This window comes from Apteryx mantelli, chromosome 2, assembly GCF_036417845.1.
Source record: "Apteryx mantelli isolate bAptMan1 chromosome 2, bAptMan1.hap1, whole genome shotgun sequence".
Lineage (NCBI taxonomy): Eukaryota > Metazoa > Chordata > Aves > Apterygiformes > Apterygidae > Apteryx > Apteryx mantelli.
Genome location: NC_089979.1, coordinates 70,717,066 through 70,744,019, shown reverse-complemented (window position 1 = coordinate 70,744,019; position 26,954 = coordinate 70,717,066). Strand labels below are relative to the sequence as shown.

The window sequence follows — 26,954 nt, the reverse complement described above, 5'->3', positions numbered from 1 at the left end:
ATCTGAAAGCTTTTGACCGAGAAGTAAATGCATTTGTGAACTATATGTTTGGACCTCGAGGTAAGTTGCTCCAACAACAGCCTTTTGGGAAACAATTTCCATCCAGATTAACACTCAACAATATTATGATAACTGGAAGCTGTTGAAACCTTCCAGATGAATAATTTCTATTTTAAATTAAATTTTTAAATTAAATTTAAATTTAAAAAGATCACCACATTTTAGAGTCCTTTGTTTCTGAAAATATCTTAGGATTTCAACTTTTCATCCTACTACAGATAAAAATGAATTCTGAAATCCTGAATTTTCCTGAAAGTGGACATTCTGCTTCAGGACCAGTTCTCATTAATAATCCAGTTATTGTGTGGCAACCTAGAAAATAGCCCAATCCAGAAGGATGCTCAGTGCAACAGCAAAGAAGGGCTCTCGGCATCCAGGAGGATCATGTGCAAAATCTCAATAAACCAATAGGCAGGGTGGGAGAACAGTTGCATCTTTCTTAATCTTACTTTCTAAAACCATACAGACTAGAATTACTCAGATAGATAACTACAGTGATACTTTAGCAGAGCTTAGAGATGCATCACGCTCTGTTTGGACTGAAGCAGAGTAACAGTCATGCCAGGGGGGTTGAGTCAGGGACAAGAAAACTGAAGTAGGACCAGGAAAAGGAAGAGAAGCACTATGGCAAGCTGAGGACAGATTTTCAAGTCAGGGCTAATATTAGAATGGGAGACCAAGCAGCTAAAGGAGGAAGGTTAGACAGAGACTTAGAAAGCAGACTTCAGACTTCAGAGAAAGTCTCTGCGAGGCCATCTTGATGCTGGTAGTCCTGAGTTTAAATATTATTCAGTGTGCCCAGCCTCATGAACAGCCCTGCAAACCTGGAAGAAAGGCCAGAATTGCTGCCTGTGGTGACGGAGCTGTGGCTTACTCATTCTCATTTTGTTGTGATAACATTTTCCAGGTCCTAGAAACAGTTCTTGCTTAATTAGGAGAACAGGGAAAGAAAACTGTAGCGTTCCTAAAACCCAGGAATTTTCATTCGTCTTAGCTGTCTGAATGGGTACAAAATTCTCCCCTACAACACTGCAGTTGATGCAAAACTTGAAAAAAAGCATTCTAGTGACGAAAGAGTGACCAGCTTGGGAACTGCAGCAGAAGTTATTAAAACAAGTAGAATAAGTTTTTTTTTTTTAATTAATAGCTGCCACAGTAAAACATTTTACTAATAACAAACAAATGTAATCACAAGTATAAAAGTACTTCATTTCTTTTTAAAAGCACATGATGTTATCCTTCATTCCTCACTGATTCAGAACAAACTCTTTGAAGGGATGAACTATAGTTAATCCAACACAGAATACTACACAGATTCTTTCGGGCTTTTAGAAAGCAATTTAGTAAAATAAGTATTATTTGTACCACCTTCCAAGTATATCACCACCCCTCTGCAGATACCAATGCCAAAGATAAGGATCTCATCCATGCCTCTTTTATTTGAAGAAGTACTATAATGACACTGTATCATATATTTCATGAATAACACCATTCCCTGCAATATGTTTATACACATAAATAATTCACAGTAAAACGCAAACAGTTTTAAAATGGATAGAGTGACCCCACAGATGAAAATCTAATGAATTCTTGAGAGCTTCCCCCTAATTCTAAAACCATCAAACCATTCCTCTTCTTCCTCTCCACTGATTTTCATCCAGTCTACACATTATATTCAGCAGCAAGAAGACTTAAAACGATAGGTACTGGCACTTTATTCTTTTAAAATCAATTCCACATTTACAGTTTATGTTTTAGGTAGTAGCTCCTGAAATAACAATGTCATTGTACTAGTTACAGTCATCACTATCAGGTGTGGCTTAGGGTACAACAGGAGAAAGAAATGCCTAGAACTAGTTCCTGGAGGCAATTTCTAACCATATTAGTAGTTATCAGGTTAACATAGGCTACACTACTGCACTACTAGAGTAAGGGGTGTGCTATCATAGATTTGAACATGATTTAGATACAAGCCTGCTTTGTGCCTCTGTCCGCCACTGTCAGCTGGACTTTGTATGCAAATTTACTACAACTTTTGCTTTTGAACTAACATACCAAGTCCTTTGGTTCAGGTAATAGAAGCCATGTGCATGCCCATTTATTCCATCTCTTAATAAAAAGTGGGTTTACAATTTGGTGTTGATCCATATAATCCTGGATAAAGATTATCTAGACTCAAGACAACATGCACAAAAGTGAAATAGACATATTGTTCTGTAAAAGAGCATTTTTCCAGAGCTTTCTTGTTCTGCAGGGTATTTTTTGGTGTTATGCAAGATTGAGAAACATGGAATTGCAGTAAATAAATCTAGCAGATTACTTGCTTGTTTTATCTGTTGAAGAAACAGAAGTGGTTGAGAACAGATATATTTCAACAAAGCTATGATAAAGTAATAAACACTCTTTCTCTGCTCAATTAAATATGAACAAAGCATTGGTACAAAAATGTTCAGCTTCAGCACTTAAAAAGTTCTGAATCTACTCAGATACCAACTGGCCAAAGCTCTCCAGAAACCCTGAATCAGAAAGTTTCTAAACTTCACTGATAAAAGCTTGGTACTTTTAAAGGCCTGGGAGGCCTGCCACTGATTTCAGAGGAGCCAAGATTTCATCCCAAGGGTCTGGCACATCATGGCCGGCAACTGTGAATGAGCTCATTCAAGAAGCAATCAGAGCTTGTGTGCGCCTGCTCCTTCCCATGTTGCAGTCCAGCACTTTCACACTGTGGCTTTATTCACTGCCTTGGTCTTGAATTCAGATGCTGTATGGGTTCAGTATCGTAAAGCTAATGCTTTCTCCCATTATTAATTTCTCCTATTGACAGTGGACTTTTATCTTACTTGAACACGGGGTAACCTACTGTCAGTCAACAGAAGTACTTTTGATCTCTCTTCATCTTCTGATAACTTTTCTTTTTGAAATACATTTCCTTTCCTCTCCCTTCCTGCCACATAAAAATCTCTCTCTTTGTGTGATCCAAGAACAAGTATAAATGAAGACAAAGCAGTCTGGATCTTCAGGCTGCTATTCGTAAACCACTCTTCACTAATAACTGTGTTACCCTTGATACTGAGGTCAGGGCCAGAAAATAATCACTAAGGGAATATGTTTTAATAGTTTATGCAGAAGCTTGAAACTGAAATAGTATAGATTTTAAATATGCTGACCTGAACAAGCACAAAGAGTTCTGCTTTTGTATGGATCAGCCCACATTCTTCTACCCACTCATGGCAATGTGAAAACTAGCTTTCTGAGGGCATACTGGGGCAGCACTCAATGCGGTTTTGTTTAATTTGTCATCTCATTTCTACTAGTTACTTTTCCTCTTTGAGCAAATATAATGTTTTGTTACCTTTTGATGCCAACTGGCTTTTGTGCAAGTGACTTTTATGCACCAAATGTTGAAATCTCTCCCTGATTTCAGGTAGGGAGACCCTTCTTTAAATAGCAGTCTTGCTAAAATTACTTCTTTCTTCATCTTTATTTAGGATACCAATTAAATATATTAAATCCTTACAATCATAAAACATATGCTAGATCAACATTTAGACAACTTTGCATACCCTATGACTCCTGTGTCCTGTTTAGAGCTCACATGGGAGCAGAATCACCTTGAACACATCCAATCCAGAGCTTCTCAAATGGCTTGTAAACCTTAAGAGAGATGTTGGAAGTATATTACTCCCACATTGAGATGATATTAAATAGGCATTGAGATCTGAAGACAGAAAATGGGCATTCTAGCTTGGTAATGCAGAGCAAAGCAAGGACACCCCAAAGGAAGGACTGTGCTTTGTGACAGATGGTTTTCTTCCGCTACTGCTTTGGTCCTACACCTCTCCCCTTCTAAAGAGTGAAGGTGTTTTTTTGGGAGCCATGAAGGAAGAGCCAAAACCATGAGAGCACTGGATTTCCAGGGTGACATGGATCTGGTTGAAAGTCATTCCTGCAGAGGAACTTATATCCCACATAGACACCAGATTCCACAGATGAGTGTTACAGCCACTGGGAGGCAAGGTGGGAAGTGGAGGGAGGCTGAAATTGTAAAGAATGCAGGTGTTCACAGTCCTGTTGGTAAGCAGATTACTCTTAATCATGTAAAGCCTCATTTTACATATACCTACCTGTATGTATGTATATATTCATAAGAATACTCTCATTGGTGAAGTAATGTTGCAATGTGCAACAGTTTATAAATGCTCCATCACACTTGGTTTGTGCGTCCTCCATCGCCCGGTCCTTCCCAAATTCGGCTCAGTTAGTAAAATCAGTAAAGTTGTTTTTCATGCACTGTGAAAACCTTTTTCTTCCGTTGCAATTTTCAACCTAATCCTTGTTTTTGTAAAAAGTAAGGTAAATAATTTAAAACAGTTTCTAAGATTGGAAGGAACCGCTGTGACTGTGCAACAGCTTTTCACTGAGTGATTTTTTCACTTACTCCATAACATGACAGATTCAGAGTATCCTTTCTGAAAAACAAGACAAACCTAAAAGTGAAAAACATCAATTCATGATATATACTTTTAGTCATGATGCCAATTATTCTTGTCATAGATATATAAATATCTGAAGATTGTTGTTGTGGAAAATTGACTCTAAAATTGATGCTTTTGCTCATGACATCCTGATTACAGGACAATGAGCAATGCCTCCAGATTGGCACGTAGGGCTAGACTTTGCTCATACACACTCAAGTGTCTGATTACTGCCAGTGGGATTACTTGTGTGAATAAGGCAAGCAGGATTGGACCTTGATATTTCATTTCAGGATCATGCAAGTGGGACAGATAGATAAACTATGAGAGAGCAAGGTTTACCAAATATCTTTGATGACCAGCAAAGTAAACATTTATTTGTCATCTGTTTTTCATATTTAATGCTTTTGAAAAATCCTCCTCCCATATAAATGTTTTCTAGCAAATAGTTTATACCTTCATATACACATGAAAAATACAGAATAATATATGAACTGGCAACTTTTCATGCATGCTTTATATTTAATACTGCCTGCAGGATGTAAGTCCACTGAACAGATTAAGATATGATTTAATTAAATGTTAAGTTAAAGAAAAAAGACTATAGGAATGTTTTCTTCTTTTCATTTTCCTGTCCTATTAAAGAAAGGAGATTTAAGAGATCTTAAATTATTAGCAAATTTTATGTGGTTTTCACTACACATATTCAAAATGAATATGCCATATTGGGGAGTTAAACACAACAGATAGTTCCTGAAGTGAGCAAAGCATGGCAGGTTCCCTCTTGTGCTTTTAGCAGATTCTTTTTGCAATATACCATGCCTTACTTTAAGCAATACTTTACCAAAAACTTTTTAATTGTTTGTTGCGTGTATTTCTTTTCAGATCCCAGGGTTAGAGGATGGTTCCTTCTGGACTCTTACCTTCCCACATTTTTCCTTACTGGAGCGTACCTACTCTGCATATGGCTGGGCAACCAGTTCATGAAGAACAGGCCTGCTTTCTCACTCAGGGCTCACCTCATTGTATATAACCTTGGGATTACACTGCTATCCTTGTACATGTTCATAGAGGTAAGCATTCTTTAATGCAGCATGGCTGAGAAGGCTGAGCAATATACAGTTTTTAACAGAAGTATCTTAGCAATAGATAGTTTTGCTATGAAGTTTATCAGAAGCAGCAAAGTAATTTAACATAAAGAAAAGTCCCTGAGAAGGCTTAGCAATTGGGCAGTGACTTGTACAGTACTTCTCAGCTTAGATTCCAGCATATTTTAACTGTCATTACTGAGCTGCAGTTCACGCCTGGAGAGAACTGGCTGCTACTAAGACAGTGTTTACAAGCATGAATTTGAATCCACAGCAGCCGCCTAGTTCAAACATGCCTACACATCACATTTCAACATCCATGAATATGCCAAAGGATTAGGATTATATGAATATCTGTGGATTGTATGAATATCTGTGGAAGGTTATTCTTTGAACAAATGACTATTTTTAAATGTGAACAGATTTATATATGAGAGCAAGTACTGAGTTATTTACAGTATTGGTAATTCAGTGTTATTTTTCCCTCTCTCCTGTCTAGAAAGCTTCCATCATTTAGTCAGAGAATAGAAACATTATGTAGCAGACAGATCATAAAAACCTGCAACTTCAACCAAAAGTGAGTGCTGTGGGGACTTGGAGGCTGAACACGATCACATAGATTATTTTGTGAGCACCTATCAGGAAGGAACATACTCACAGAAACTGGGATCCATTCATAACCAGAAGAAAGGTTTGAATGTATCTGATGATTTCTCCATAGCAAAAGACTCAAGCAGTTCTTCTCTGCAGAGACTTGTGTGCTGTCACTCCCCGTAGAAACAGGGCTGGCCTGAAAGTCACATTAAGTCTGACACTCATCCTGCCAGCAGCCAACAATTGTGGCCGGCAACAAGGCAACAACCCTTCAGGCTACAGCAGGGCACACAGACACAGTTTGCTGTCCTCTCCTATAACGTTACGCTTTGGCATTTATTAATGCATTACAGATCCATTCTGAACTGTATACATGAGTCTGAATTCAGGCCTTGGCTTCCTCAGACTCTCAGTCACAAGAAAAGCTGTCATGGAATAATCCAGCCTCTACACCCTCTCTTGAAATCACAGCATCTGCAACTGCTGCACAGCAACAGCAGCAGCACATGGAGCCCAGAAAAATCACTTCCCCCAGAGCTGAAAATTAAGGTGGGGAACAGGAACCGGCAGTCACTGCTTTGATAATATTTGGGAGCTCCCTATTTTAACCCTTGTGATAATGTAGGTACTTTTAATATTAAATTGTTATCATCCCTTGCTTGTGACCCTAAAAAGCAAATTCTAAAAGACAAAAAACCACAAAACTCTTTCTGACTTGACTTAAAAGGTGACCCAGGGAATGAAAAGCCTGCCCTGGCTGAAGGATGTGCTTGATTTTACAGCATGATTTGCAGAGGTGTGAGCTGACATTGCAGCCTTGCCAGCCAGCCATCTCAGTATTTCTAGCTATTCAGGCTTCTGGCCACAACAGTGGTTTCCATAAGAAAAACAAGGGCTGACTGAAGCCAAATGGAACCCCTAAGAATTCAAGTTTTAAATGAATTTGAGCTAAACAGCAGATGACTGGCCTGGTCAAAAGGCTGAACAGCAGTTTAGATTTGTGCCTTCATGCAAAGGACTGATTGTGCTGTGCAGACCTTCGCCCTGGCCAAAGCTCTAGCTGGCTTCAGCAGTTGCTCTGGGCGTCTGAGAGTGCAAGACCAGGCCCAGAACAAAGGAGAAACAAGCAGAGGCCCAGTTGCTGGAAGGCTTGATGACTCCATACTGATCTGCTCCAGAATTTAAATGAGCACTTAGGTGGTTAAGTCCATATTCTGTTTGAAGGTATGCAGATAACTGACTTCAGTAGTAAGGCTCAGAGAAAAGGGCTAATTGCATGAAAAAAAAATCCTGCTATCTTTTCCCCTTGCAGCTTGATTCAGCCTGCCACAAGCAAATGAATAAAGGAAAAGAATTATAGCAGGTCTGACTTATGTGAATGGAGTAAACCAGTTTTTAGCCACCTTCATATCCTTGTAGGGATTGTGTTGAGTCAGCTCCTATTCACCTGACTTACTATTGTTTCCTTCCTGAGTCTAACTTTGCTGAAGGTGATTGCTGGGTTGTGTGTGTCCTCAGCTTAGCCCTTCAGACCTTGGCTCCGTAGCTGGAGGCTGCTGGCTTAACCCTCCGTAACTGCAGCTGGGCATGGTGGGCAGTGGCTCATAGAGTCATATTTTGCATTTGTCAGAAACACAGAAGACATAATATCTGATGTGCTTGATGCTTTGTCAGCTGTTTTTTGGCAGATTTCTCTCTCAGCTCTAGACTGTCCGTCAGGCTGGTTTCACACTGTACAAGCCTCTCTTTCATAATAGTGGCTCCATAGTTTTTTGTAGTCTATTTACCTGGTTCCTATTCATGGCTTTTCTTCTGAAGGAGCAGAATGGAAGTTGAGGCTTGCAGACCTGCATGAGGTAGCTTGTGCTCTACTGCTGAGGAAGAATAGGCAAATGGGAGGGCAGAAGTCTTTTTCACTAGTGACTAAAGTTATGATGAGTCAACATTTCAAAATGTCTCGTGTCCAAAGCTTTTTTCTGGATCCTGCTGTTTGTCTTTTATCAACTGTAAGCTCTTTAAGGCAAGACTTACCTGTATTTAGAGCAGTCTGCTCAGTGGTTTCATATGTAAAAGCAGTTGATTTCTCCAGTGAGTATGTTTCAGGATTAATTCCTAATTAGAGAGCTCTGTAACAATTATCTTATTCCTCCATCCTCCCATTTCACCTCCACTCTTCCAATCTCTGTTATGTATTAGCCACAGAAACAGTTATCAGAATTATTCTACTTGTCTCTTCTTGGTTTTGTTTATAAGACACAACTCAACTTTTCTCATGATATCTCCAGAATGGAGTAGGTGCTTCCTAGACATTCAAAAGAAAAAGACCTAGTCCATGCTAAGGTGCATCTCCATTGCAGACTGTCCTGTATGCTGGTTTTAATGAGAAACAGGATAAACCAACCTATGGAGGACACCTGTACTTGTCATACTTCATCTCCTTGCTGTGCTTGAACTAGCTTAGCTATCTGTTGCCTACAGTGGAGTGTACAACCTCAAGGCAGGAAGACAAAGGTTGTAGCAAGGAGTCATAACACAATGACTATGCTTTAAAATTTCCAAGGGCAGATCACCTTTTGTGCCAGAGCTCCACGCATCACATGATGGGCATGAAGTGTCTGGGAGCCAGTTTTAGTTCCATGAGCCTTGAAGCCAACCAAACCTTCAGGTATATTGAAGAACATCTCCAGGACAACTCTGAAATGTGCCACTAGCACAGGATCAGATAACATCCCTACTATCCTCAAAGGAAAAGGTCCGAAGAAGGAAAATTGTGCCCAACTCTCTTTTCGGGTCAAGAAAGGTGCCTTTGAAGGCCTCCCAGAAGGAGAGTTTTTTAGGCCTTAACTTAGACATTTGAGTTAGACAGATGGATTTTCTTGAAGTCTTCAAAGGCACCCACCTCTCCCCACAGTATAATGGGGGAGCGAGGCACTTGTTTATGGAGCATAGCTTTTTCAGTTACCTAAAATTTAAACACAAGTAATGTGCTTAAATTAGGCAGCCTGCAGGAAGGGTGCAGGTGCACTGCTGAGGGCACCCCTCCACCCCTGCCACTACAAGGGAACGCTGTATTAGGCATTTGTTATTGGATATATGCGTTTCTGTAGGATTAAGTGTCCATAGTCCAGATCAAGTCTACTGGTCCAACATTTTCCAGAAACATTGCCAAAAATCTGCACAAAGAAAAACAACCACCACCATTTTTTTAATAAAAATCAAAACTTTTAACAATTTTACTAAAAATATGCCTTTTCTTCACACAAACCTCTGCCTAAGATCTTAAAAGAACCAACTATGAGCAGAAAGTCAACTCAAGGACCAGCAGTAAGTATCATGTCTGTCCCAGAAGTGAACTCAGCTAGTCATCAAGCTCTCATCCAAGCCCTTTTGTTGACCAGGCACTGAGAACACCAGGCGACTGGCACTATCTGTCAGACCAGAAGGGAAATCTAAAGATGTATTTCATTAATGTGTGGGTGACATGCTTGCTAAAGCTGCCTGCTTCCCTGGGTAGCTTCACAGACGTATCACAAACCCACAGGATTTGAGGAGTGTAATCAAGCAACTGTATGCATGTGGAGAAGCAGGACCTGAATGTGAGATCCCTTGATTTGGAGCAAAAATCAGCGCTGCCTGCTGGGTGCCAAAGAGAAATTGCACAAGCATTGCAAGCCAAGTGCATTAAGCTTTTCAGTCCAATTTCTGAATTACAGCCATGACCTGAAAGCAGATCCATAGGTGCCAAGGAAATGCGAGGATTTCCAGGAGTGCCAGAATTGCCTTCTCTGTATCCCCCGATAGCAGGGGCAGGTCAGAAGTACAACACTAGCCCTGTCAGGACCATCGTTTTTAGCCCTACACACTGCAACTAAGATAACATCTCATAAATGACTAGAAAGCCCAGGTTTTGGGATAACAGTGGGCAAAATGAAACAAACCAAAAATAGAAGGAGCACCTAAACTTTGTTTTATTCCATCATTATAATGACTGACATGAGAAAGATTTGCTTCCTAACAGACTGAAGTGTTCCAAAGATAGACCTTGAGTAGCAGAAGGTCTAAGTGAAGTTTTAACAGCACAGCTGAGGAGGAAAGGTAGGGAAAATGTAAGTCCTGGTTGTTTGCAACTGTCCTGGAATTTCACTATATCAGTCCATAGATTATTAACTTTAACATAATCGTTTACAAAAAAAAGACTCAAACAAATGATTGTCAGTCCTTAATGAATTGCATAGAAGTTAGCAAATTTAAATTTAGCAGAGAAGAAAGTAATAATTCTAGAGCTATAAGGACTGGTGCTTGAGTGAAGGCTTCCTTTAAAGTAGCAGAAATTCTTTAATCTTAATCTTGGGGGAGCAAGAGGAGAAGAGCAAAGTGGTAAATCAGAAGCAATCAGGTGCACTTTTTTATCATTTGGGGGAAGGGAGAAGTGAGAAAAGGAGAAAAACCTAAACAGCAAAATGTCACTGTCTCCACTTTACTTAACGAGTATTGAACAGAACTGGTTGGAAGTTTCTCAGCAACATGTTGCCATTTGAAAGAGTTTTCACTGACAGAAAGAAAAATTTTCTTGTCAAAATTCAGCTAAGAAGGGGCTCTTATTTTTGTCACTGTGGCATGGACTTCTTGACTCAAAATAACAAGAAAACATGAGACCTCTTTCTCCTCCCTGCAATGACCAATATCCTCCTAGTTAGGATGCCTGGGCAGGCTAGGAGAGACCCAGCATGGATCGAACTGTATGCATTGCATATCAGGATATTGATCATCAGTCAGTGTATCACAGAATTAGCAGATATTTTCTCTGGCCCACCAAGCAGTTAATTATTGGACCTCTAACTAGGCCAACAGGAGAGATGGAGAGCCTTACCTAGGAAAAGCATGCTTGTTACATTTCTGTCCCCACGAAAAATGTCTTGGCTGCATCTTGGAGAGGGACAACAAAATATTTTTAATGTGAAAAATCTTGTGGAGTATTCCCTATTCCTTGCCAGTCTGTCATGACATCAGAACTAACTAATGGTACAACTGAGGAAACTGAGGCACTGACCAAGTGCCAGTGTCAGGATAAGGCTCCTGGAATCCCCTGTCCACAATCCTAGGTTGAACCATCTAGCCCAAACCACTTCTCTATGTGGTGTATAGTCTTGCCAGACTACAGCTTATTTAAGGTGTTCAGGACAGATGAGCAGCTATCTGGAAGCACAGGCTGTTCTGCATCTCAGCTATCCATCTAAAATCTGCAATTAAACTATGATTCTTCAAGGCTCATCTAAAAAGTGGCAGCCTACAGAGAGATATTCTTCAACAAATACCATTTACAGATGATTTTACAATTCAAGATACTTGCCAGAAAACCTGTCTGAAAGATTTTAAGTATTGCTTAAGACTGATTTAATGATAAACCAAGTGATTAATGGTACCTTCCTCTATTAATCTACTTATCATATATATTGAAGTGTGATTTTCCCTACATCATCACAGCATGTGTGCATTCCAACCTCTTGGGGATGGGAATAAAAATTCAGATTTTGCATTCTTTTGGGACTGAGCTATGCTACAGTCAAGGAACTGATTTCTCCCTTCAAAAGCTGAAAAGGAAACTTGGGTGAGCTGATGATTACCTGGCCTTTCTTTTCAGACACCAATAATTTTCTGAGTCATTCCATTTTTAAATTCACCTAAAAATAAAAACATAAAGGAAAAGTCATTCCTCTCTTCTTCCTGAGACACCACCCTGAGCCTTTGCTTGGACTCTTTCTTTGGGATCTGACCTGCAGCTAACTGCTTGTAGGACTTTTCTGTCCAGGTCTAGATATCTAGGGAAAAGCTGACATTCACAAGAGTTAACAAAGGCTCCTCCTGCAGTCAAAGGAAATAGGTGGTTCAGGGCACTGAAAGTTAGACTTTTCTCTCCACTGCCTAGAGAGATTAATCTCCTTATTTAATTTAAGAAGGCTTCTGTTGCTTGGGGACAGTGGTCAGACCAAGTTGCTTTAATTGGTCTGAGCTAGAGTGCCAGGGAAAACCCAGTAAGGCATCACAGATATACCTGTGGCACGGTGTGTTTGTCCTCTCCTACAAAGGGGAGGACACTGCCAGCTCTGCATGTGTAGCAGACTAACTGCCCATGCTTCTTGGTAACAACTTCAACTGTAAATTTTGATGGGCATCTTATCTCCTGTTACTTTCTGTATTGCAGGTTTTCTTTATCAGCTTTGTTTGCATGTTCCTCTCTTTTGCTCTTTTTCTCCTCCTGTCTTCTTTCCTTTCTTTCACTGTTTACTGATAATATCACCTGTTTCTCTCTCACTGGATCTCCTATAGCCTCTTTCTTTTCTTGTTTTCTTCTCCACTCAATTCTGTTTACTTTTTTCCTTTTTCTCCCATCCCACTACTCTTTTCTCACCTTGATTTCCCCATGTCATTTTCCAAAACAGCTTAAGACCATCAAGAGGCTTCTTGTTCCACCTTGTCACAGGGAAAACACTGGTGCTTATCCTCCCAGACGAACTTTTGAGGGGAATTTCAATTATTTGGATACTAATTCCAAAAATCTGTTTTAGCTTCCCCTTCTGAACTGTTTCACAGCTACCAAGGTGTTTCAGGAGCCTATTTAGGATGGCCATAGTAAGAGAAAATCAAGGCAGACCAAGCCAGAGATTACAGTCATGAACCAGAAGTCAAAGAAGATCCTTCTGAAAGATAAACCAGTCTTGCTAAGTGGTGATTTTGGATTTATAACAAGGAGCTAAGACTTTTATGAGTCATTAATATAAATAGTGACAGAAAAAATCATAAGAGAAGGTTCAGGGGGAGGAGGGAAATCTGTGCAGCTCCCTGAGACTGCAAACACCAACCATCTCTCTAGATCAACTAAAAGTATTCCAAATGCTTTACAAGGCCTGTTCACCTTATAGGTGCTCATGCCTCATCCTCTCTCTTTTTCCTGTTCTGGAGCAAGGGGAAATTGGTTGTTGCTTCCAGGCTTCTTCTCACTGAGAAAGCCCAACATGCAAGGAGCTTTTTCTACAATTCAAAGAGTAGAAAGCAACTGCATTCAGTAGAACTAGGAAAGTCCATTAAGAAAATCATGTTACTTTCCTTTCTAGCCTACCCTTAGGGGAAAAACGCAGGAGCAAGTTGCAACTTTGGGGTTGTGATGCTGTGAATTTGAAATGAACAGGGCATATGCTCCTAGGTACTTGTCTAGGTCTTGCTTGAACAAGCTCTTGGTGCTTATTCTGCTATTCAGCAAGGCAAGAGGCTTTGGCACCGTCCTCTGGCATCTACTCACCTCTCTCTGCTGAGATTCCATGCAGAGGAACCAGCTCTCATTCCTAAACAACGTGATTTGCCATTTTAAGAAGGGTAGGAATTAGACTGCTGCAGTGAACCAACCGTTATGAATCGTCACACTCTTTATACTCAGATACATGAGAAAAGATTATTTACTGGAATAATGACTGGAATCTGTTAAGAACAACACTGGAACAGCAGCAAAAAATAAAAACTCTACTAAATTAAAAGAATATTGCTACTGAGTAGACATTTTTTCACAGGCAACATGAAAAGTTTTCTTCTTTACATGATCTATTTATGCAAATAACATTAAATAATGCATTCACTTTATTTTCAGGATAGGAGGTTGCCAAGAATGCAAAACATTCAAAGGAACATTTTCTAGAGAGAGAATTTGTGTTTTGAAGTAGGGGGAAAGGTTTTCCTATCCCCCTAATACATCCTGCACTTGCATAATCTCTGCATGATTAACAATACCATCAGCTCTGCAGAACTGGGAAAGTACTCAGCATGTGGAAGGGAAGACAACTAAAATAATAAAAGTAACAAATAACTTTGCTATCAGAGAAAAAGAGACCTAGTAACTGGATATTTCATATCGAAGTACCAGCTTCTGTGCCAGATATGCAGCTGGCTCATTTAGGACCATTAGGTAAGCTGTTTACCTTCCACGTCATACATACCAAACATGAAAGTTATGGCCTAGGATTACCAAGCACTGAGCACTGCTTGAACATCCTGCTCAGAAAGAGAAGCAAAAGAGTGTTTTTGCATCCTCACCGCCTTCCAAATTTCACCACTGATGTTTTATTAGAGAGTTAGCCAGAAGTCTTAAAGGTTACCCTGAAAAAGAAAGCAGCCAAAACTCAAAGTTGCTTCTCCTCAGTTCCCTAAAGGAACCTAACAACAGAGAATAGAAATGTTGAGCTACAGAACAGCTGACAAAAAAGAACAGGGTTAAGACACTCAAAACAAATTTTCTCTCTAAGCTGCTGGCCGTTGAAATACAGATACAAATCAGAGGGAACTCTATGGCCAAGTCAAGCAACCTGGGGGGATAGGAGCAAAGTATCATCTACAAATCTGGTATTATACAGAATCACAGAAGAATGAATAACAGAACATATTAAAGAAAACCCTGAAGTCAGAGAGAGAGGTATTCTTACCCCAAAGCTTTCTCTCCTTTTACCTGCTGACTGCACGTGGGGAATTACAGATTTCTCAAACATCAAGCTAAAAATCTGTGATTTTGGGGGGGAAGTTGAGTTTTTGAAAATCAGCCTATTGTAATCATATATGAATCAGAACATTTGTAAACCAAACTGAAATGTTTTAAAATAGCTAACTTTTCTAACAAATTTCTGTCAACCAACATTTCACCTATCAAACAGGCTTTTATGAGGTTAGGCATCTTCAGCAAAACAACAACAAAATGAGTTGTTAAGCAAAGATGGAAATGAGTAAAAAAGGGTAAAGTGCTTCTGCAATCATACTCCAAGAAAAACAGATTACCAAAGATAAATTAAAAGGAAAAAGAATGAATTCCACAAATTTGGGCCTAAGAAAGATATGAATTTACAGATATAGAATGCAATACAATCAGTCAGGTGAGATTGCTTTAATTCATCATGAAAACATTGTTTAAAATTGCATAGCTCTCATAAGGTAAAATTGTTTCAGAGCCTTAGATAAAAAATGTTACAGGCACATCATATCATACATACAAAACACATATCAGGTGTAAGTATGAATACATCGAAATGCAAATTTTATCTCTTACCTCAACTAAGTGACTGTGTTTATGACGGCAGTTTATAGTTCCTCAGTAAAATCAAGGGAAAGGGTCTCCCTAGTCTGTGATGTTGCCTTGTACAGCAAGGGGAAAGCAGTCAGCCATAGTCCTTCATTTGTTTTGTGGGTTTTGAGTTTTTGTGGGTCACAGTTTAAAATCCTGCAATCACAAGGACTAGAACTGGTACTGACGTCTCCCCGTCACCCAATGAAGCCAATGAAAATAGAGGAAAAAGCCAATGTTGCTTGAGGAAAATAAAATACCAAGAGTACAGTCAATGTCATGTCTTCCTGTTTCTGTTAGCAGTACTAGCCATGGAAGTTTCTGGCAGAGCTCTTAACACTAGTATTTGAGGTAGTTCCCTACCAAAGCTCCCAGATGTCACCACTGTAGCCTAGTGGCATCCAGGATGCTGCCTCCAAATGAGCTCCTGTCACTCCAGTCCTGGAGCTGGATTGTAAATCACCCCTTTTCCACCCAGCTGCTTTTTAAAAGATAGGAAGGAAACAAACTGCCAGCCAGCGAAACTAAAGCCAGCCAGAGTTTCACACTGCTGTGGTGTGATGGGAAAGGTAGCAGAAAGGCAGACACCAAGCCACAGCCCAACAAGAACATGTCACTGACCATACTTCATTCTCCTCAAGGAGTTCTGACTTCCACCTCCTCTTCCTCCTCCTCTTCAGCATCAGGTCGAGTGACCATGAGACCTGTGAGCTGTGCCTCCCCTTCCCACCCTCCTGACGCAGCAGCAGGTGCAGAGGAGCTCACGAGTCCCAGCCCCACATGCTCGCAGGCACAACGCTGGAGCAGAGGCCACTTGGCAGGACAAGCTGTGGCCACAGTCACACCAAGCATCAGTGTGGGGTTCTCCAGCTGGATTTTTGTCAGGCTTTCATTTTTTTCAGAGGCCAGTCCCATCCTGTTTTGTTTGATGACTTCTAGCACACATTGTAGGCAAATCCACCAAAACAAGGACTGTTCCACAATAGAGTAGTTTTGTTTTAGTTGTTATATAGCAGTGATCTACAAAACATTTATTGTCTCTTCTTCTCTCTCTCTTTCTGCAACACAGCAGATTCTCTATTATTTTGGCCACAGGAACCTGATATATTAGAATTACAGAGACAATCACAGAAGCATGATTCAGGGGAAAAACAGGAGAAGCCCTTATCTCTCAAAAAAATTTTTTAATGTGAATTTATAATGGGTATTCTGAGCCATTTGCTAATTCTCTAGATCCAATAAAAATGATTGCTTATTATTGTTAATAGCATGTGCTTACTCTAGGAATTAATTCAGCTTGAATCCCTGAGAATGTATCTGCTTCACTTCATATAGACTGCCACACATTACAGACAGGTGACTGACAGTCTGAAGCAGAGGACAAATCTGTTTGTACAGACCCTGATACAAATAATCTTCCTCATTAATATAGTGCCAGAGTTGAAAGCAACCCACTTCTCACAATAGCTTGCAACTCTGCTTACAGCACAACACTTAAATCGTACTTCTCCTACTCACTGCAGAACCTGCATCCTCTGTGGAGAGGGACCCCAAACCAGGAATTCCTTGATTTAGCCCTGAGAAACACTGTTCACACATTCAAAAGTAAGCAAGACCTTTCTAAGTAAATTGATACTTTGCTTCATAGCATGTACAGATAACAGATTATGTTCCCTATTCCAAAAGGGCTGCTGATTGCTTTAGGTGATCATTACTATACAAATATTCCATTGAAGAGCCACCACATGGCTTTCCAGAAACCTTCAGCTTCAGCACAGTACGGTAGCCTGACATTTTATTGATTTGTCTGCTTCTCAGTGTGACGTGCGCTCATGCTTTGGTGCATCATGACAGGCTAGCGGAAGGCACCACCAGAGCACTGCTAAGAAATTGCTTGTGTGTCTATTCACTTCTCCGTTCAGCACTATACCTGCTCCCTTCCTTTGACAACATAGGATAAGGACACATGCATGACGTAGGGAAATATTTCTCCCATACCATGCTTTGGAGTTGCCTTGGGTTTGCTTGCTTGGCCTGGCGTATTTTTCTTGAGGACAGGAAGGAATTTGCTGTACCAGTAAGTACGGTAAGCTCTGTTCATACTGCTTCATGTCAGAGACAAAATATTCAAGCATGAACTTTGGAGAGAGGACCACTGCAATAGTAATGATATATTAATGGATACCTTGGAGGTTTTAAAGTCAGAGAAAGGTATATCATTTCAGTGTATATTTCCATCACAACCTGATGCCTTTTTCATTTCAGAACAGAAGAGACAGCTGCAAGTTGTCTGGTTTTACAGCATCATTTCATGCAATGAATTGGTACCTCCCATATTCCTGTGCTGTTCCTTCCAAAACTGCAGAACAGTTGCAGGGGAGGAAGAGAGCCACCTCATCTGTTCAGGAATGTAATTGCCATGTTTCTTGTTCCAGCTCATCCTTGCCACGTGGGAAGGAGGCTACAACTTACAGTGTCAGAACCTCGACAGCGCAGGGGAAGCTGACATCCGGGTGAGACACGGCAGCAGTTCAGCCCCCAGCGTCTGCAGCAGCCCTGCCCTCCACAGACTTGGTGCAAAACCTCTGCATTCATACCAGTTATAAGGATGCCATCAGTATACCTTTAACATGAGAATTTTAAATGGGTTGCCTAATAGCTGGCAGCCAATGGTTAATACTAGTTTTTTGGTTCAATACAGATGCATCCTTTCTACAGAAAACATAACAGGGAGTAGTTTTAAAAGTTGTATATCAAGATTTGTGATCAAAACAGTGTTCCATGACTATTAGAACAGAAAATGAGAGTCATTTAAGAACTTCTGAGAAAAATCAACCGTGTTGAGCTCTAGCTCTAGCTAGAAATGGATTCAAGCCCAACTCTGGAAAATTTCAGAGCCATTTCGCTGCCTTGGCTCATCTTTGTTTCAAACTTTATTTCTGCACCTCAGCAATTCTGTGTATTAACCGTCTGTTGTTCCCTACTTTGGGCTCACTTTCCAGATACTGTTGGAGCTCAGGGGCAGAAAGACTAGATAACTCATATCATTTCCCCTACCACCACCACTACCAAATTTGTCTGTGTTTTGGCAAGTAAACAGTCAGTTAAATGCATTTTCCTATCAGCAAGATGTTTTCCACCTTTCTGTTTTAACTAACCGTCCTTTAGCCTTCTGGTCATCATCATCTTAGTACTCTGCATCATCAAGGGTGGCTACAGGCTATGTACAGACAGTCAGGCATTCATGCTGCCCTTGGTCTAAGCTGCTTCAGTGCTGGCAGAGCAAGTATCACTCGCTTCCAGCTCAGCAGATGCACATTATGATGCTCTATGTAATACTTAGGGCTCTGCAAAATTATAATGTCCTGGGACATATCTTGAGCTCTGATAAACTGTTTCAGCTCCACAGAGACACAATGGCTTATTCCATTGTGCCGAATCTCAAAAGTGAGTTATTTAAAAACAAGCAGTTGCCAGCATAATCTATTCCATGACAAGAAACTGTATATGGCAGCACCCTTAAAAGACTGTATCTTTGATAATAAATTATTAGAACAGTTAGAAGAGCCTTGCTCAAAGTTTATAATATATTTCTTAAATCATAGCTATTTAGACAATCACAAAAAATGATGAATTTTCTCTAAACTACCTCATTCTTTAAGAGAAAAAAGAAAAAAAGTGCTCCTCCTTCAAAAGGATATTGATACCTGGTGGGGAGGACTGATGAAGAACAGCAGTATTTAAGCCCTTTTATAAGCAGATATTGATCTCCTGCTCCTTTGTTCTTACAGGTAGCCAAGGTGCTGTGGTGGTATTATTTTTCCAAAGTAATTGAATTCATGGACACTATCTTCTTTGTACTGAGAAAGAAAAGCAGCCAGATCACCTTCCTTCATGTGTATCACCATGCCACTATGTTTAACATTTGGTGGTGTGTTCTGAACTGGATACCTTGTGGTCAAAGTAAGTCTTTACTTCATTACCTGGGGTATAAATCACCTTTTGCTTGAGGGGAGTCACACCACCATGCAGAGCAAGAGTATTAATATGTTATATGATTACTTGGGTTCAAAGCATATCTTTCAGAACTGCTGAACTCTTGCAGATCTCTATAAAACTAAAAGCACGGATAAAAGTTTGGGGCAAAAATAATTCTGAATGTTAGGCCCTATCACTTAGCTGCCACAATCTCTCATATTTGCTTTTCCCCAAACCACTTTTAGACAGGATAACACTACTGAGAAGTATGCAAAAGAAAGAACACATGAGATGTACTCCAAAAGCAGATGCAGAATGAAATTGCGACCCTAGTAAAGTCAATGTTAATCACCAAAAAAAAAAATTCAATAGCATTTTTACAGATTTGAGTCCTATATGCATCAATCTGGCATTCTGCTTTAGTGATTATGTAAGTAAAATATCTAACCAGCTAAAATATCCTTTTTTTTTTTTTTTTAAAAAGAAAAACAGCTGTCTAGTGGCATACAACACCAAAAAAAATGCAGGTTACTACAATATCAGGGATTGTTTTAGCAGTTAATAGCACATATTATTATGCAGTAGAGACTCTTAAAAAGTTACCTAAATGTATAAAACCTATAGAGACTTTTTATGTTTACAGTAGAACTGACATGAGGACACACACAAGGCAGCAGGTCAAACTAACTCAGCACTGCCTCCAAGCAAGCCTAGAGCAAAAAACAAAGATGCTGCTTGAACTCTGAACAAGACAGCCAGGCCTAACCACTACCATCTTACATTTTGCATTGAAATGGTAGAAGTAGCAGCCTTCTTTAGCTCATCAAACCTTGGGTCCAATGTATTTCACAACAATATTCACTAGACCACTTTCATCTTAACAGGATATTGCAACTGTCTGTCTTCTCTGCCACAGTGAGGGAAATGTACAGTGCAACAGGCTGCTCACTTGGCATTTGTATACTACAAAACAGCAGTGAACTATTTCAGGTGTTTGGCAATATGTATGCTTCTCCAGGGCTTCATACAGTCAGAGACTTCCAGCAGCCTTGTTATTGGAGTTGAGCAGAAAATGAGTATTTTTAACTTGAAGCTCCTCAGTCCACTGTAATATTTTGTAAAGCAATTTATTATAGGCGCTTTTCAAAACAAAAAGTAGTGCTTGCATCTGTTGCACTCATTTTGGATAGTGCAAAGTCAAAGTAAAGCAGTCATAGGTAGAAGTGTAGATGAAGAATTTAATAGCAATTACAAACTATTTCTACAGAAACACAAACATAGCTGAGCAGAGTTAAAGGCTTTTGTGATTTCTACTGCATCTGAACATACTCCCCACACTCTACCCTAACTTTACACAATTATAATTAACAGAGTGGAAAAATCAATAGTTAAGTAATCAATCAGTGGAAAATCAAAACAATTGGTGAGAACTTCTTGTAGTTGTCAAGCACTGCAATCAATCACGTAGATGTATATCAGGTAGATTAGTGCTCTTACTTCTCAAAGATCTGTAAGGTACAGAGAGCAATTAATTTGCTCTAGAATTAATACTTACTAAATGTCAGTAATTAGACTGGCAAGGTCTTGGGGTAAGATTCTGGAAATCTGCATCTAGCAGAAGAGCCATTGAAGTAAATTAAAGCAATGCTCAAAGTTACACTAGGCTAGTTTAACTCAGACACAGAGTAAAGCACTTACTGCTGCATCAGAAAGCATGAGGCTCTGTGCCCCCCAGGACACCAAGCTACTGTAACAGCAGCACAGTCACCCACTGAGGTGTTTAAAGCTTACAGCAATAATGGAGGTACCGATGCAAAGAAGAATGTGTAGGAGGGTAGCAAAAGCAATAATCTGTAAACTACAGAAAAGAAAAGGAAAGCAAAGAAAATGAAAGACACAGGATCAAAATACGCTCTTCAATGAGAGAAAAACCACTTTGGGAAGCATCATAGTGCATCTCATTCACATCAAGAATGTCCTTACCAAAGGGTAAGCACAGCATCAAGAAGACTTGCCATATGCAGGAAACTGCTAGCAATATGCCTAGTAGTATCTTCTCTCAGTTTTCAACACTTGATATACAAAATGTTTTCCTTGTTGGATTTTTATAGGTTTCTTTGGACCTACTTTGAATAGCTTTATCCATGTGCTCATGTATTCTTACTATGGACTGTCAGTCATCCCTTCCATGCGCAAGTATCTGTGGTGGAAGAAGTACCTCACTCAGGCACAACTGGTACGTGTCTCTTCTACTCTCTCATTTTTAACTACCAGAAGTCCTTCAAAATGCCAGATAGACAAAAAGAATGATAGATGCATACTATCATTTGCAGAATTAAGCCAGTTATAATTCAAATAGAACAAAACTATTTTGCAGATTAATTCAATAGTTTGGCCAAATATAACTTATTAAAGGAGATGATGCTCAGAAATGTTTTTTTTACTATCAAATAGAAACTCTACAGTCCATAAAGCCCCATTATTTATGGCCCATCAAATAGAAAATAGACACTATTTAATCAAAGTAAATGGACTACTGTTTAAAAAGTTATAAAAGCTATCAATTACATAGGATATTAAAATATACACTGCACGCTTCGTATATGGCCTTACAGCTTGAAAAACTGTCTCTCATCTAGTGAAGAAAATCAAAGAGTCAAGAAGTGTAACCACGCTACAACTACAAAATGCCAAATGATGTAAACAAACAGGCGGTTAGACAAGACAGAAAGCGTTTGGCTTAGAAAAGTCTGTTCCAGCAGTTGCTGTACACAAAGAGCTCAGTCACATCAAAAGCTTCTATCAATAAGATAAAAGGCTTGATATGACAAAAACTCTCTTTTTTGTGTGTTTTATGGCTTCTTTGTCTTATTTAGAAGTTAAGTTGTTTGCAGTAAGCTTAAAAATGCCCTTGTAGAAATTCAGTTAGAAAGCGTTTCTTCTCTGGGCTGGCATCATCTGTGCAATTAAAACGTGCTGCCCTCTTTGAAATGCACCCCCAGCACACTGGATCGAGGGCACCCTCAGCTGCCTGGGGAGAATCAGATGCAGCAGTGTGGGCTGTGGTTGGAAGCCCAAAATGCTGACACCCTTCTGCAATTCCTTCTCCATCTCACTTCTGCTTCATTTGTCCCCCCTTTAACTCGATAAGTGCAAACCCCAGTCTACCTAAAGCTCTCTTCAGATCTGAGATTTCTATTTTCTGTTCAGACTTCTAAAGCTACTGTCCTGAGTCTTCAGAGTTTTGTCAAGTTTCTACCCACCTACTTACTAGAGACAATGCTGTACCTGGCGCAGCAGAGTCTGGAAGATATTGCAACACTTGTTAAAAGAAAAGTGCTTTCATTTTGTCAGCCAGGCCTGTAAGTTCATATTTTTAGAAATCTCCAGTCCCGTAGTTTTTTAATATCTCATAAGGCTGCCTTTTTAACTTAACCCTTACAAAATGTTCACAGGTTCAGAAAGGGACTGTTTTCAAGAATGCCCAAAATTTCAAAGAGCTAGACTAGGTGACGTTATTATATCTGATTTAACTCAGTAAATACTCATGTATGATCTTTCTTCTACAGATCCAGTTTCTGCTCACTATTGTGCACACACTCAGTGCTGCTGTGAAGCCATGCGGGTTTCCATTTGGCTGCCTCATGTTCCAGTCCTCCTATATGGCCACACTGGTTATTCTCTTCATAAACTTTTACATTAAGGTAAGATCTTTCTGACAAGGGTGGGGGCTTTTTGCTTAGTGGACTTAATGAACTCAAATGTAGAACAAGTGTCAGTACACAAAATATTGTATTTGTGTGTATATATATATGTCGATTAAGAATAACAAATGCAGTAATTTCTGCAAGAGACAGGCATTCAACAGTTATGAACTCACATAGGGGCACAGCTCTACCATACTGTAATGAAGTGTGGTCTTGTACCAGGGCTCAATTTTGCACTCCTAAGTTTGCAAGACATTCATTTTGTTTCAAAGTTTTGTTTTTAAGGTACCTTTAAAACTATCACCCCAGCAAAAAAGATCTTTTCCTCCATCTTTATGTTTTTCCTGTAGAGTGTTTATTTTATTAATAGAGACAGCACAAAGAACAGAATATTGATGCTGCTTCTAGCATTTTCTAGTTTTAAAAATAGTGACCGACAGTAATTTATTTTAAAAACTCTACATGAAAGAATTAAGACAAGTTGACAGAGACTAAGACATTGGCTTTGATTTTGTTGCAATCAGTATTTAGAGTCTAGTAATTCAATAATGATCAAGTGCTAGTCAACAGAAGTACCAGGTTAAACTTGCCCAAATTTTTGTCAATTTGTGTTTGGTTCTCTCAAATACCCCAGTCAAAAACCTGATCTTCAAGACCTCTTTGACAACTATAAACAGTTTCCTGTGAATCCCTGAAATGTAGTCATATATATTACTACAAGCCATGTTGGTTCAATACTTGTATTGATTTTAAAGTCTGGCTGGAAAGAGAAAAGAACTTATAGAAATGTTAATATTTCACCAGTAGAAGGAGCTCTGTAAAACTTGCTTAGAAAACTTCATTTAAAAAAAAGTTCAGATGTTTGTATCTAGTTGAAAGTACGTCTAGATATGAAACACATTAAGTGGAATATGCATTTCACAATTACACACCAAAGTGACAGATGTAGAATTACTTTAAATCAGTCATAACTTCTTCATGCTCATTTTTTTTCTTAACTGCATCTCAACAAAATGAATTATAGAAGCCATTGACATTTGGCTATATTTTCAAAAATTTTAACACAGGAGCAAAATAGTAAATAATATGATGTGTGAGAGATTAAGTCACTAGTACATCAATTGAAATACAATGATGTGCATGATATTTGGACCTGTTTACTAGGTCACTAAAATTCTTCAAACAGATGCAACTCGGTCACTGTCAGTTTTCTTCTGCTCAGGCTCCTGTACTCCACCCAGCAGAGGGGGAACTGACAAACCTCCTGTAAGCTGTTGGGGAGGCGTTAGTTCATTTGCCCATAGGTTTCTACATGTTGTAGTGTCTGAAGGGTCAAAATGAAAAATTAAAATAAGCTTTACAGTAACACTTTGAGGGAGTAAGAAACTGCAAACAGAACTTAGAAGATGTGGATTTGCTCTGATGGGAAACTTTGAGCCTTCCTTCCTCCTTAGGAAACAGAAACAAGCAGCTATATCTTTGCACTGTTTACTTCAACCTTATTCAGCAGGGACTGCCCCAGCTGGCCCGCGTACATACAGCTTCTAGTGAGAAGGGCTTAAAATTTCTTTTGACACCAAGAAATATTACAGTAATACTAGTAACGTAATATCATCCACAGCAGTGAAAGTCATACAGTTCCCTTAAGACAGCCTGAAGCAAATATATATCTGTCAAACATACCCTAGACAGCTCTATGTTACAGTTAACCATAAACAGTATTTTGGGGGCACTAAACAAATACAAGTTTGGGTTTTGCTTTTATAGACATACCAGAAAACACCTTCAAGAATGGCTATAAAGGAAACCCCTCTCACAACAGAAATCAAGAACGGTTTCCATAAGGACTACTTTGCTACTGCCAATGGATTCCTGAAAAATAAGAAAGCACAATAAGTATAGTAACTCAATACTACGGTGTAATACTTCCCCCCACCCCCCACCCCTTTTTTTTCTAAAAACAACAAAAAAAAGACTGAATTACAAGCTTTAGCTTAAACCCTGTTTGATCACATTTTTCAGTTCTTTGTACCAGACACTAATGTACTGCTATTTAGGTTTTAACAAAACGAGTAGATTTGCTTGCCCTGTCAAAGATCACCATCAGAGCAATAAGGCCAACAGAAATATCATCTTTCTCATATACAAGAGAAAAAATCCTTCGGATCTCTAATGCTGACACTAAAAAGCCTTATAAAACACTTCATGGAGAAATCCACTGAAGCCTTCAGAAGGTTAGGATTCTGTTCAGACTAACAGGCTGAGCATTTTCTGTGCACATGAGAAGTCTCAGGACAGAGGTTTGCAGCACACCCAACAAACTCAGCTAAACTATGGTTGAAGTCAAAAAGGAAGAAACAAAAGGAGGAAAAAAAAAAAAAAAAGATATGAGAATCATACTGTTTCCATCACCATACCTCTCTGGTGCTTCCCAGGCTTTCTCCCACCCTTCCTTCAGACACCAGCTGGGTCCAGCCATCCCTACGTTCCCGCAGGAGCTCTGGGGAGGGATGTAGCAGAGGGCAGAGCCCAGGCACACCATCATAGGGTTTGCAGACAGACATGCGCCATCCTTGCTTGCTTTGTGTATTGAGACCCGAGACTAAAAATGCCACTGAGGTTGGTGGGAGCTTCCTATTTCAGGGGGCTGGGACTAGTAGCACCAGTGGGCTGCATGATGTGGGATTTAGAGTACACAATAATACGGGGTTTTGAGCTCCAGTCAGAGCAAGGCAGGTCACTTCAGATGTGCTAAGTTAATAGGAGTTCTAATTAAATGGCTTTTGGAAGAAACAGGAGCTCAACAACTTAATGAAGATAAATCCTTTGATCATAAAGGTGCATGAAGGAAAATTAACCCTGTACAACTATGCCAACTTGAAGCATAAAGTGCCAAATATTAGCACACTAGGAGATGCAGGAAGTCTTAAAAATAAATTTAGCAGAGAGCAAAGTATACTATATAGCAATTTCCCTGATAGGTGGACCTTGTTCAGACTTGACTCTGATAAGGACAGAGAAACAGAAGGGACTGAGATACAGTCTTCTATAGGGAAAGAAAAGAGATATTTCCTGTCTGCAGCTGTAAAGGTGGGTCTTGCACACAAAAGTCAGTCACCATCTTTGCTGCTTCAGTTAGTTGCATTTACCTCTGACTTAAACAATGAGCAAAGCAGAATTCCCTAGGCTATCTTTGGGGATCTGCCCCTTGCTCTTTTCTTATCTAGTCTTCTTCAAAGCCTCTACTAAGAGTGAACACAGCCTTCCTTCCTCTCTCTTTTTTGCAGTTGAAATAGTTCTAGTCTCTTCTTATCTCATATATGCAAATTCTCTTAACAAAAGCACTTTTCAGAGTCGCCCCAGCCCAGCAAATCTCACAAACCAAAGCGATTCTGTCATGGCATTGTGGTCTTTCCCTCCGCATCATCCTGCGGGGTACCAGGGCAGGAAGGGAAGGACACCACACAGCCAATGCTGGGGAACCAAGGAGCAGCATATGGCCAGTGCAGAGAGAAAGCTGGCCCAAGTCCTCTCTCCTCAAATGCTCCTCTGCCTAGCAACTCAAGTGTCCCATCTAGCTGATCTTCCGCCAAGTGGTCTTGGAGGCAACAGGTATAAGCCGTGCAGATGCAAGGCAGTCAGCCTCACTAGGCACACTTTGAGTGACTGCAGCTGTTGGGGCTTCTGGGTAGTAAGGAAAGGGTCAGGCTAAGAAAGTGATACAGTATGGGGGAAGAGCAGAGGTTTCTGACCAGCAAAAACAAGAGGAGAAAGTGATAAGGCAAAGGGAAGGGGCCGTAAGTCAGCGCTTAGTTTGAATTTGTGCTTCACAACTATGGATCTCTTCTGTTTTGAACCAATTCCAGTTACTGCTCGGTTACTATGTGAACAAAGCCTGTCAGCTCCTGCAGAAAACTGAAATCCTCATAAAGCTGCAGCATACACAGAACGTTTA

At 39.8% G+C, this 26,954-nt stretch overlaps 1 protein-coding gene across 1 annotated transcript; it reads left to right on the top strand.

Annotated features, from left to right (window-relative positions):
• ELOVL2 (ELOVL fatty acid elongase 2) lies at window positions 1-24,955 on the top strand. The gene is made up of 7 exons (XM_013941658.2): window positions 1-60; window positions 5,421-5,608; window positions 17,750-17,827; window positions 19,106-19,277; window positions 21,404-21,528; window positions 22,862-22,996; window positions 24,767-24,955. Exons 1-7 carry the CDS (start codon window positions 45-47, stop codon window positions 24,893-24,895), a joined length of 843 nt encoding a protein of 280 aa, XP_013797112.2. The 5' UTR covers window positions 1-44; the 3' UTR covers window positions 24,896-24,955.
• The last annotated feature ends 1,999 nt before the right edge of the window (window positions 24,956-26,954 follow it).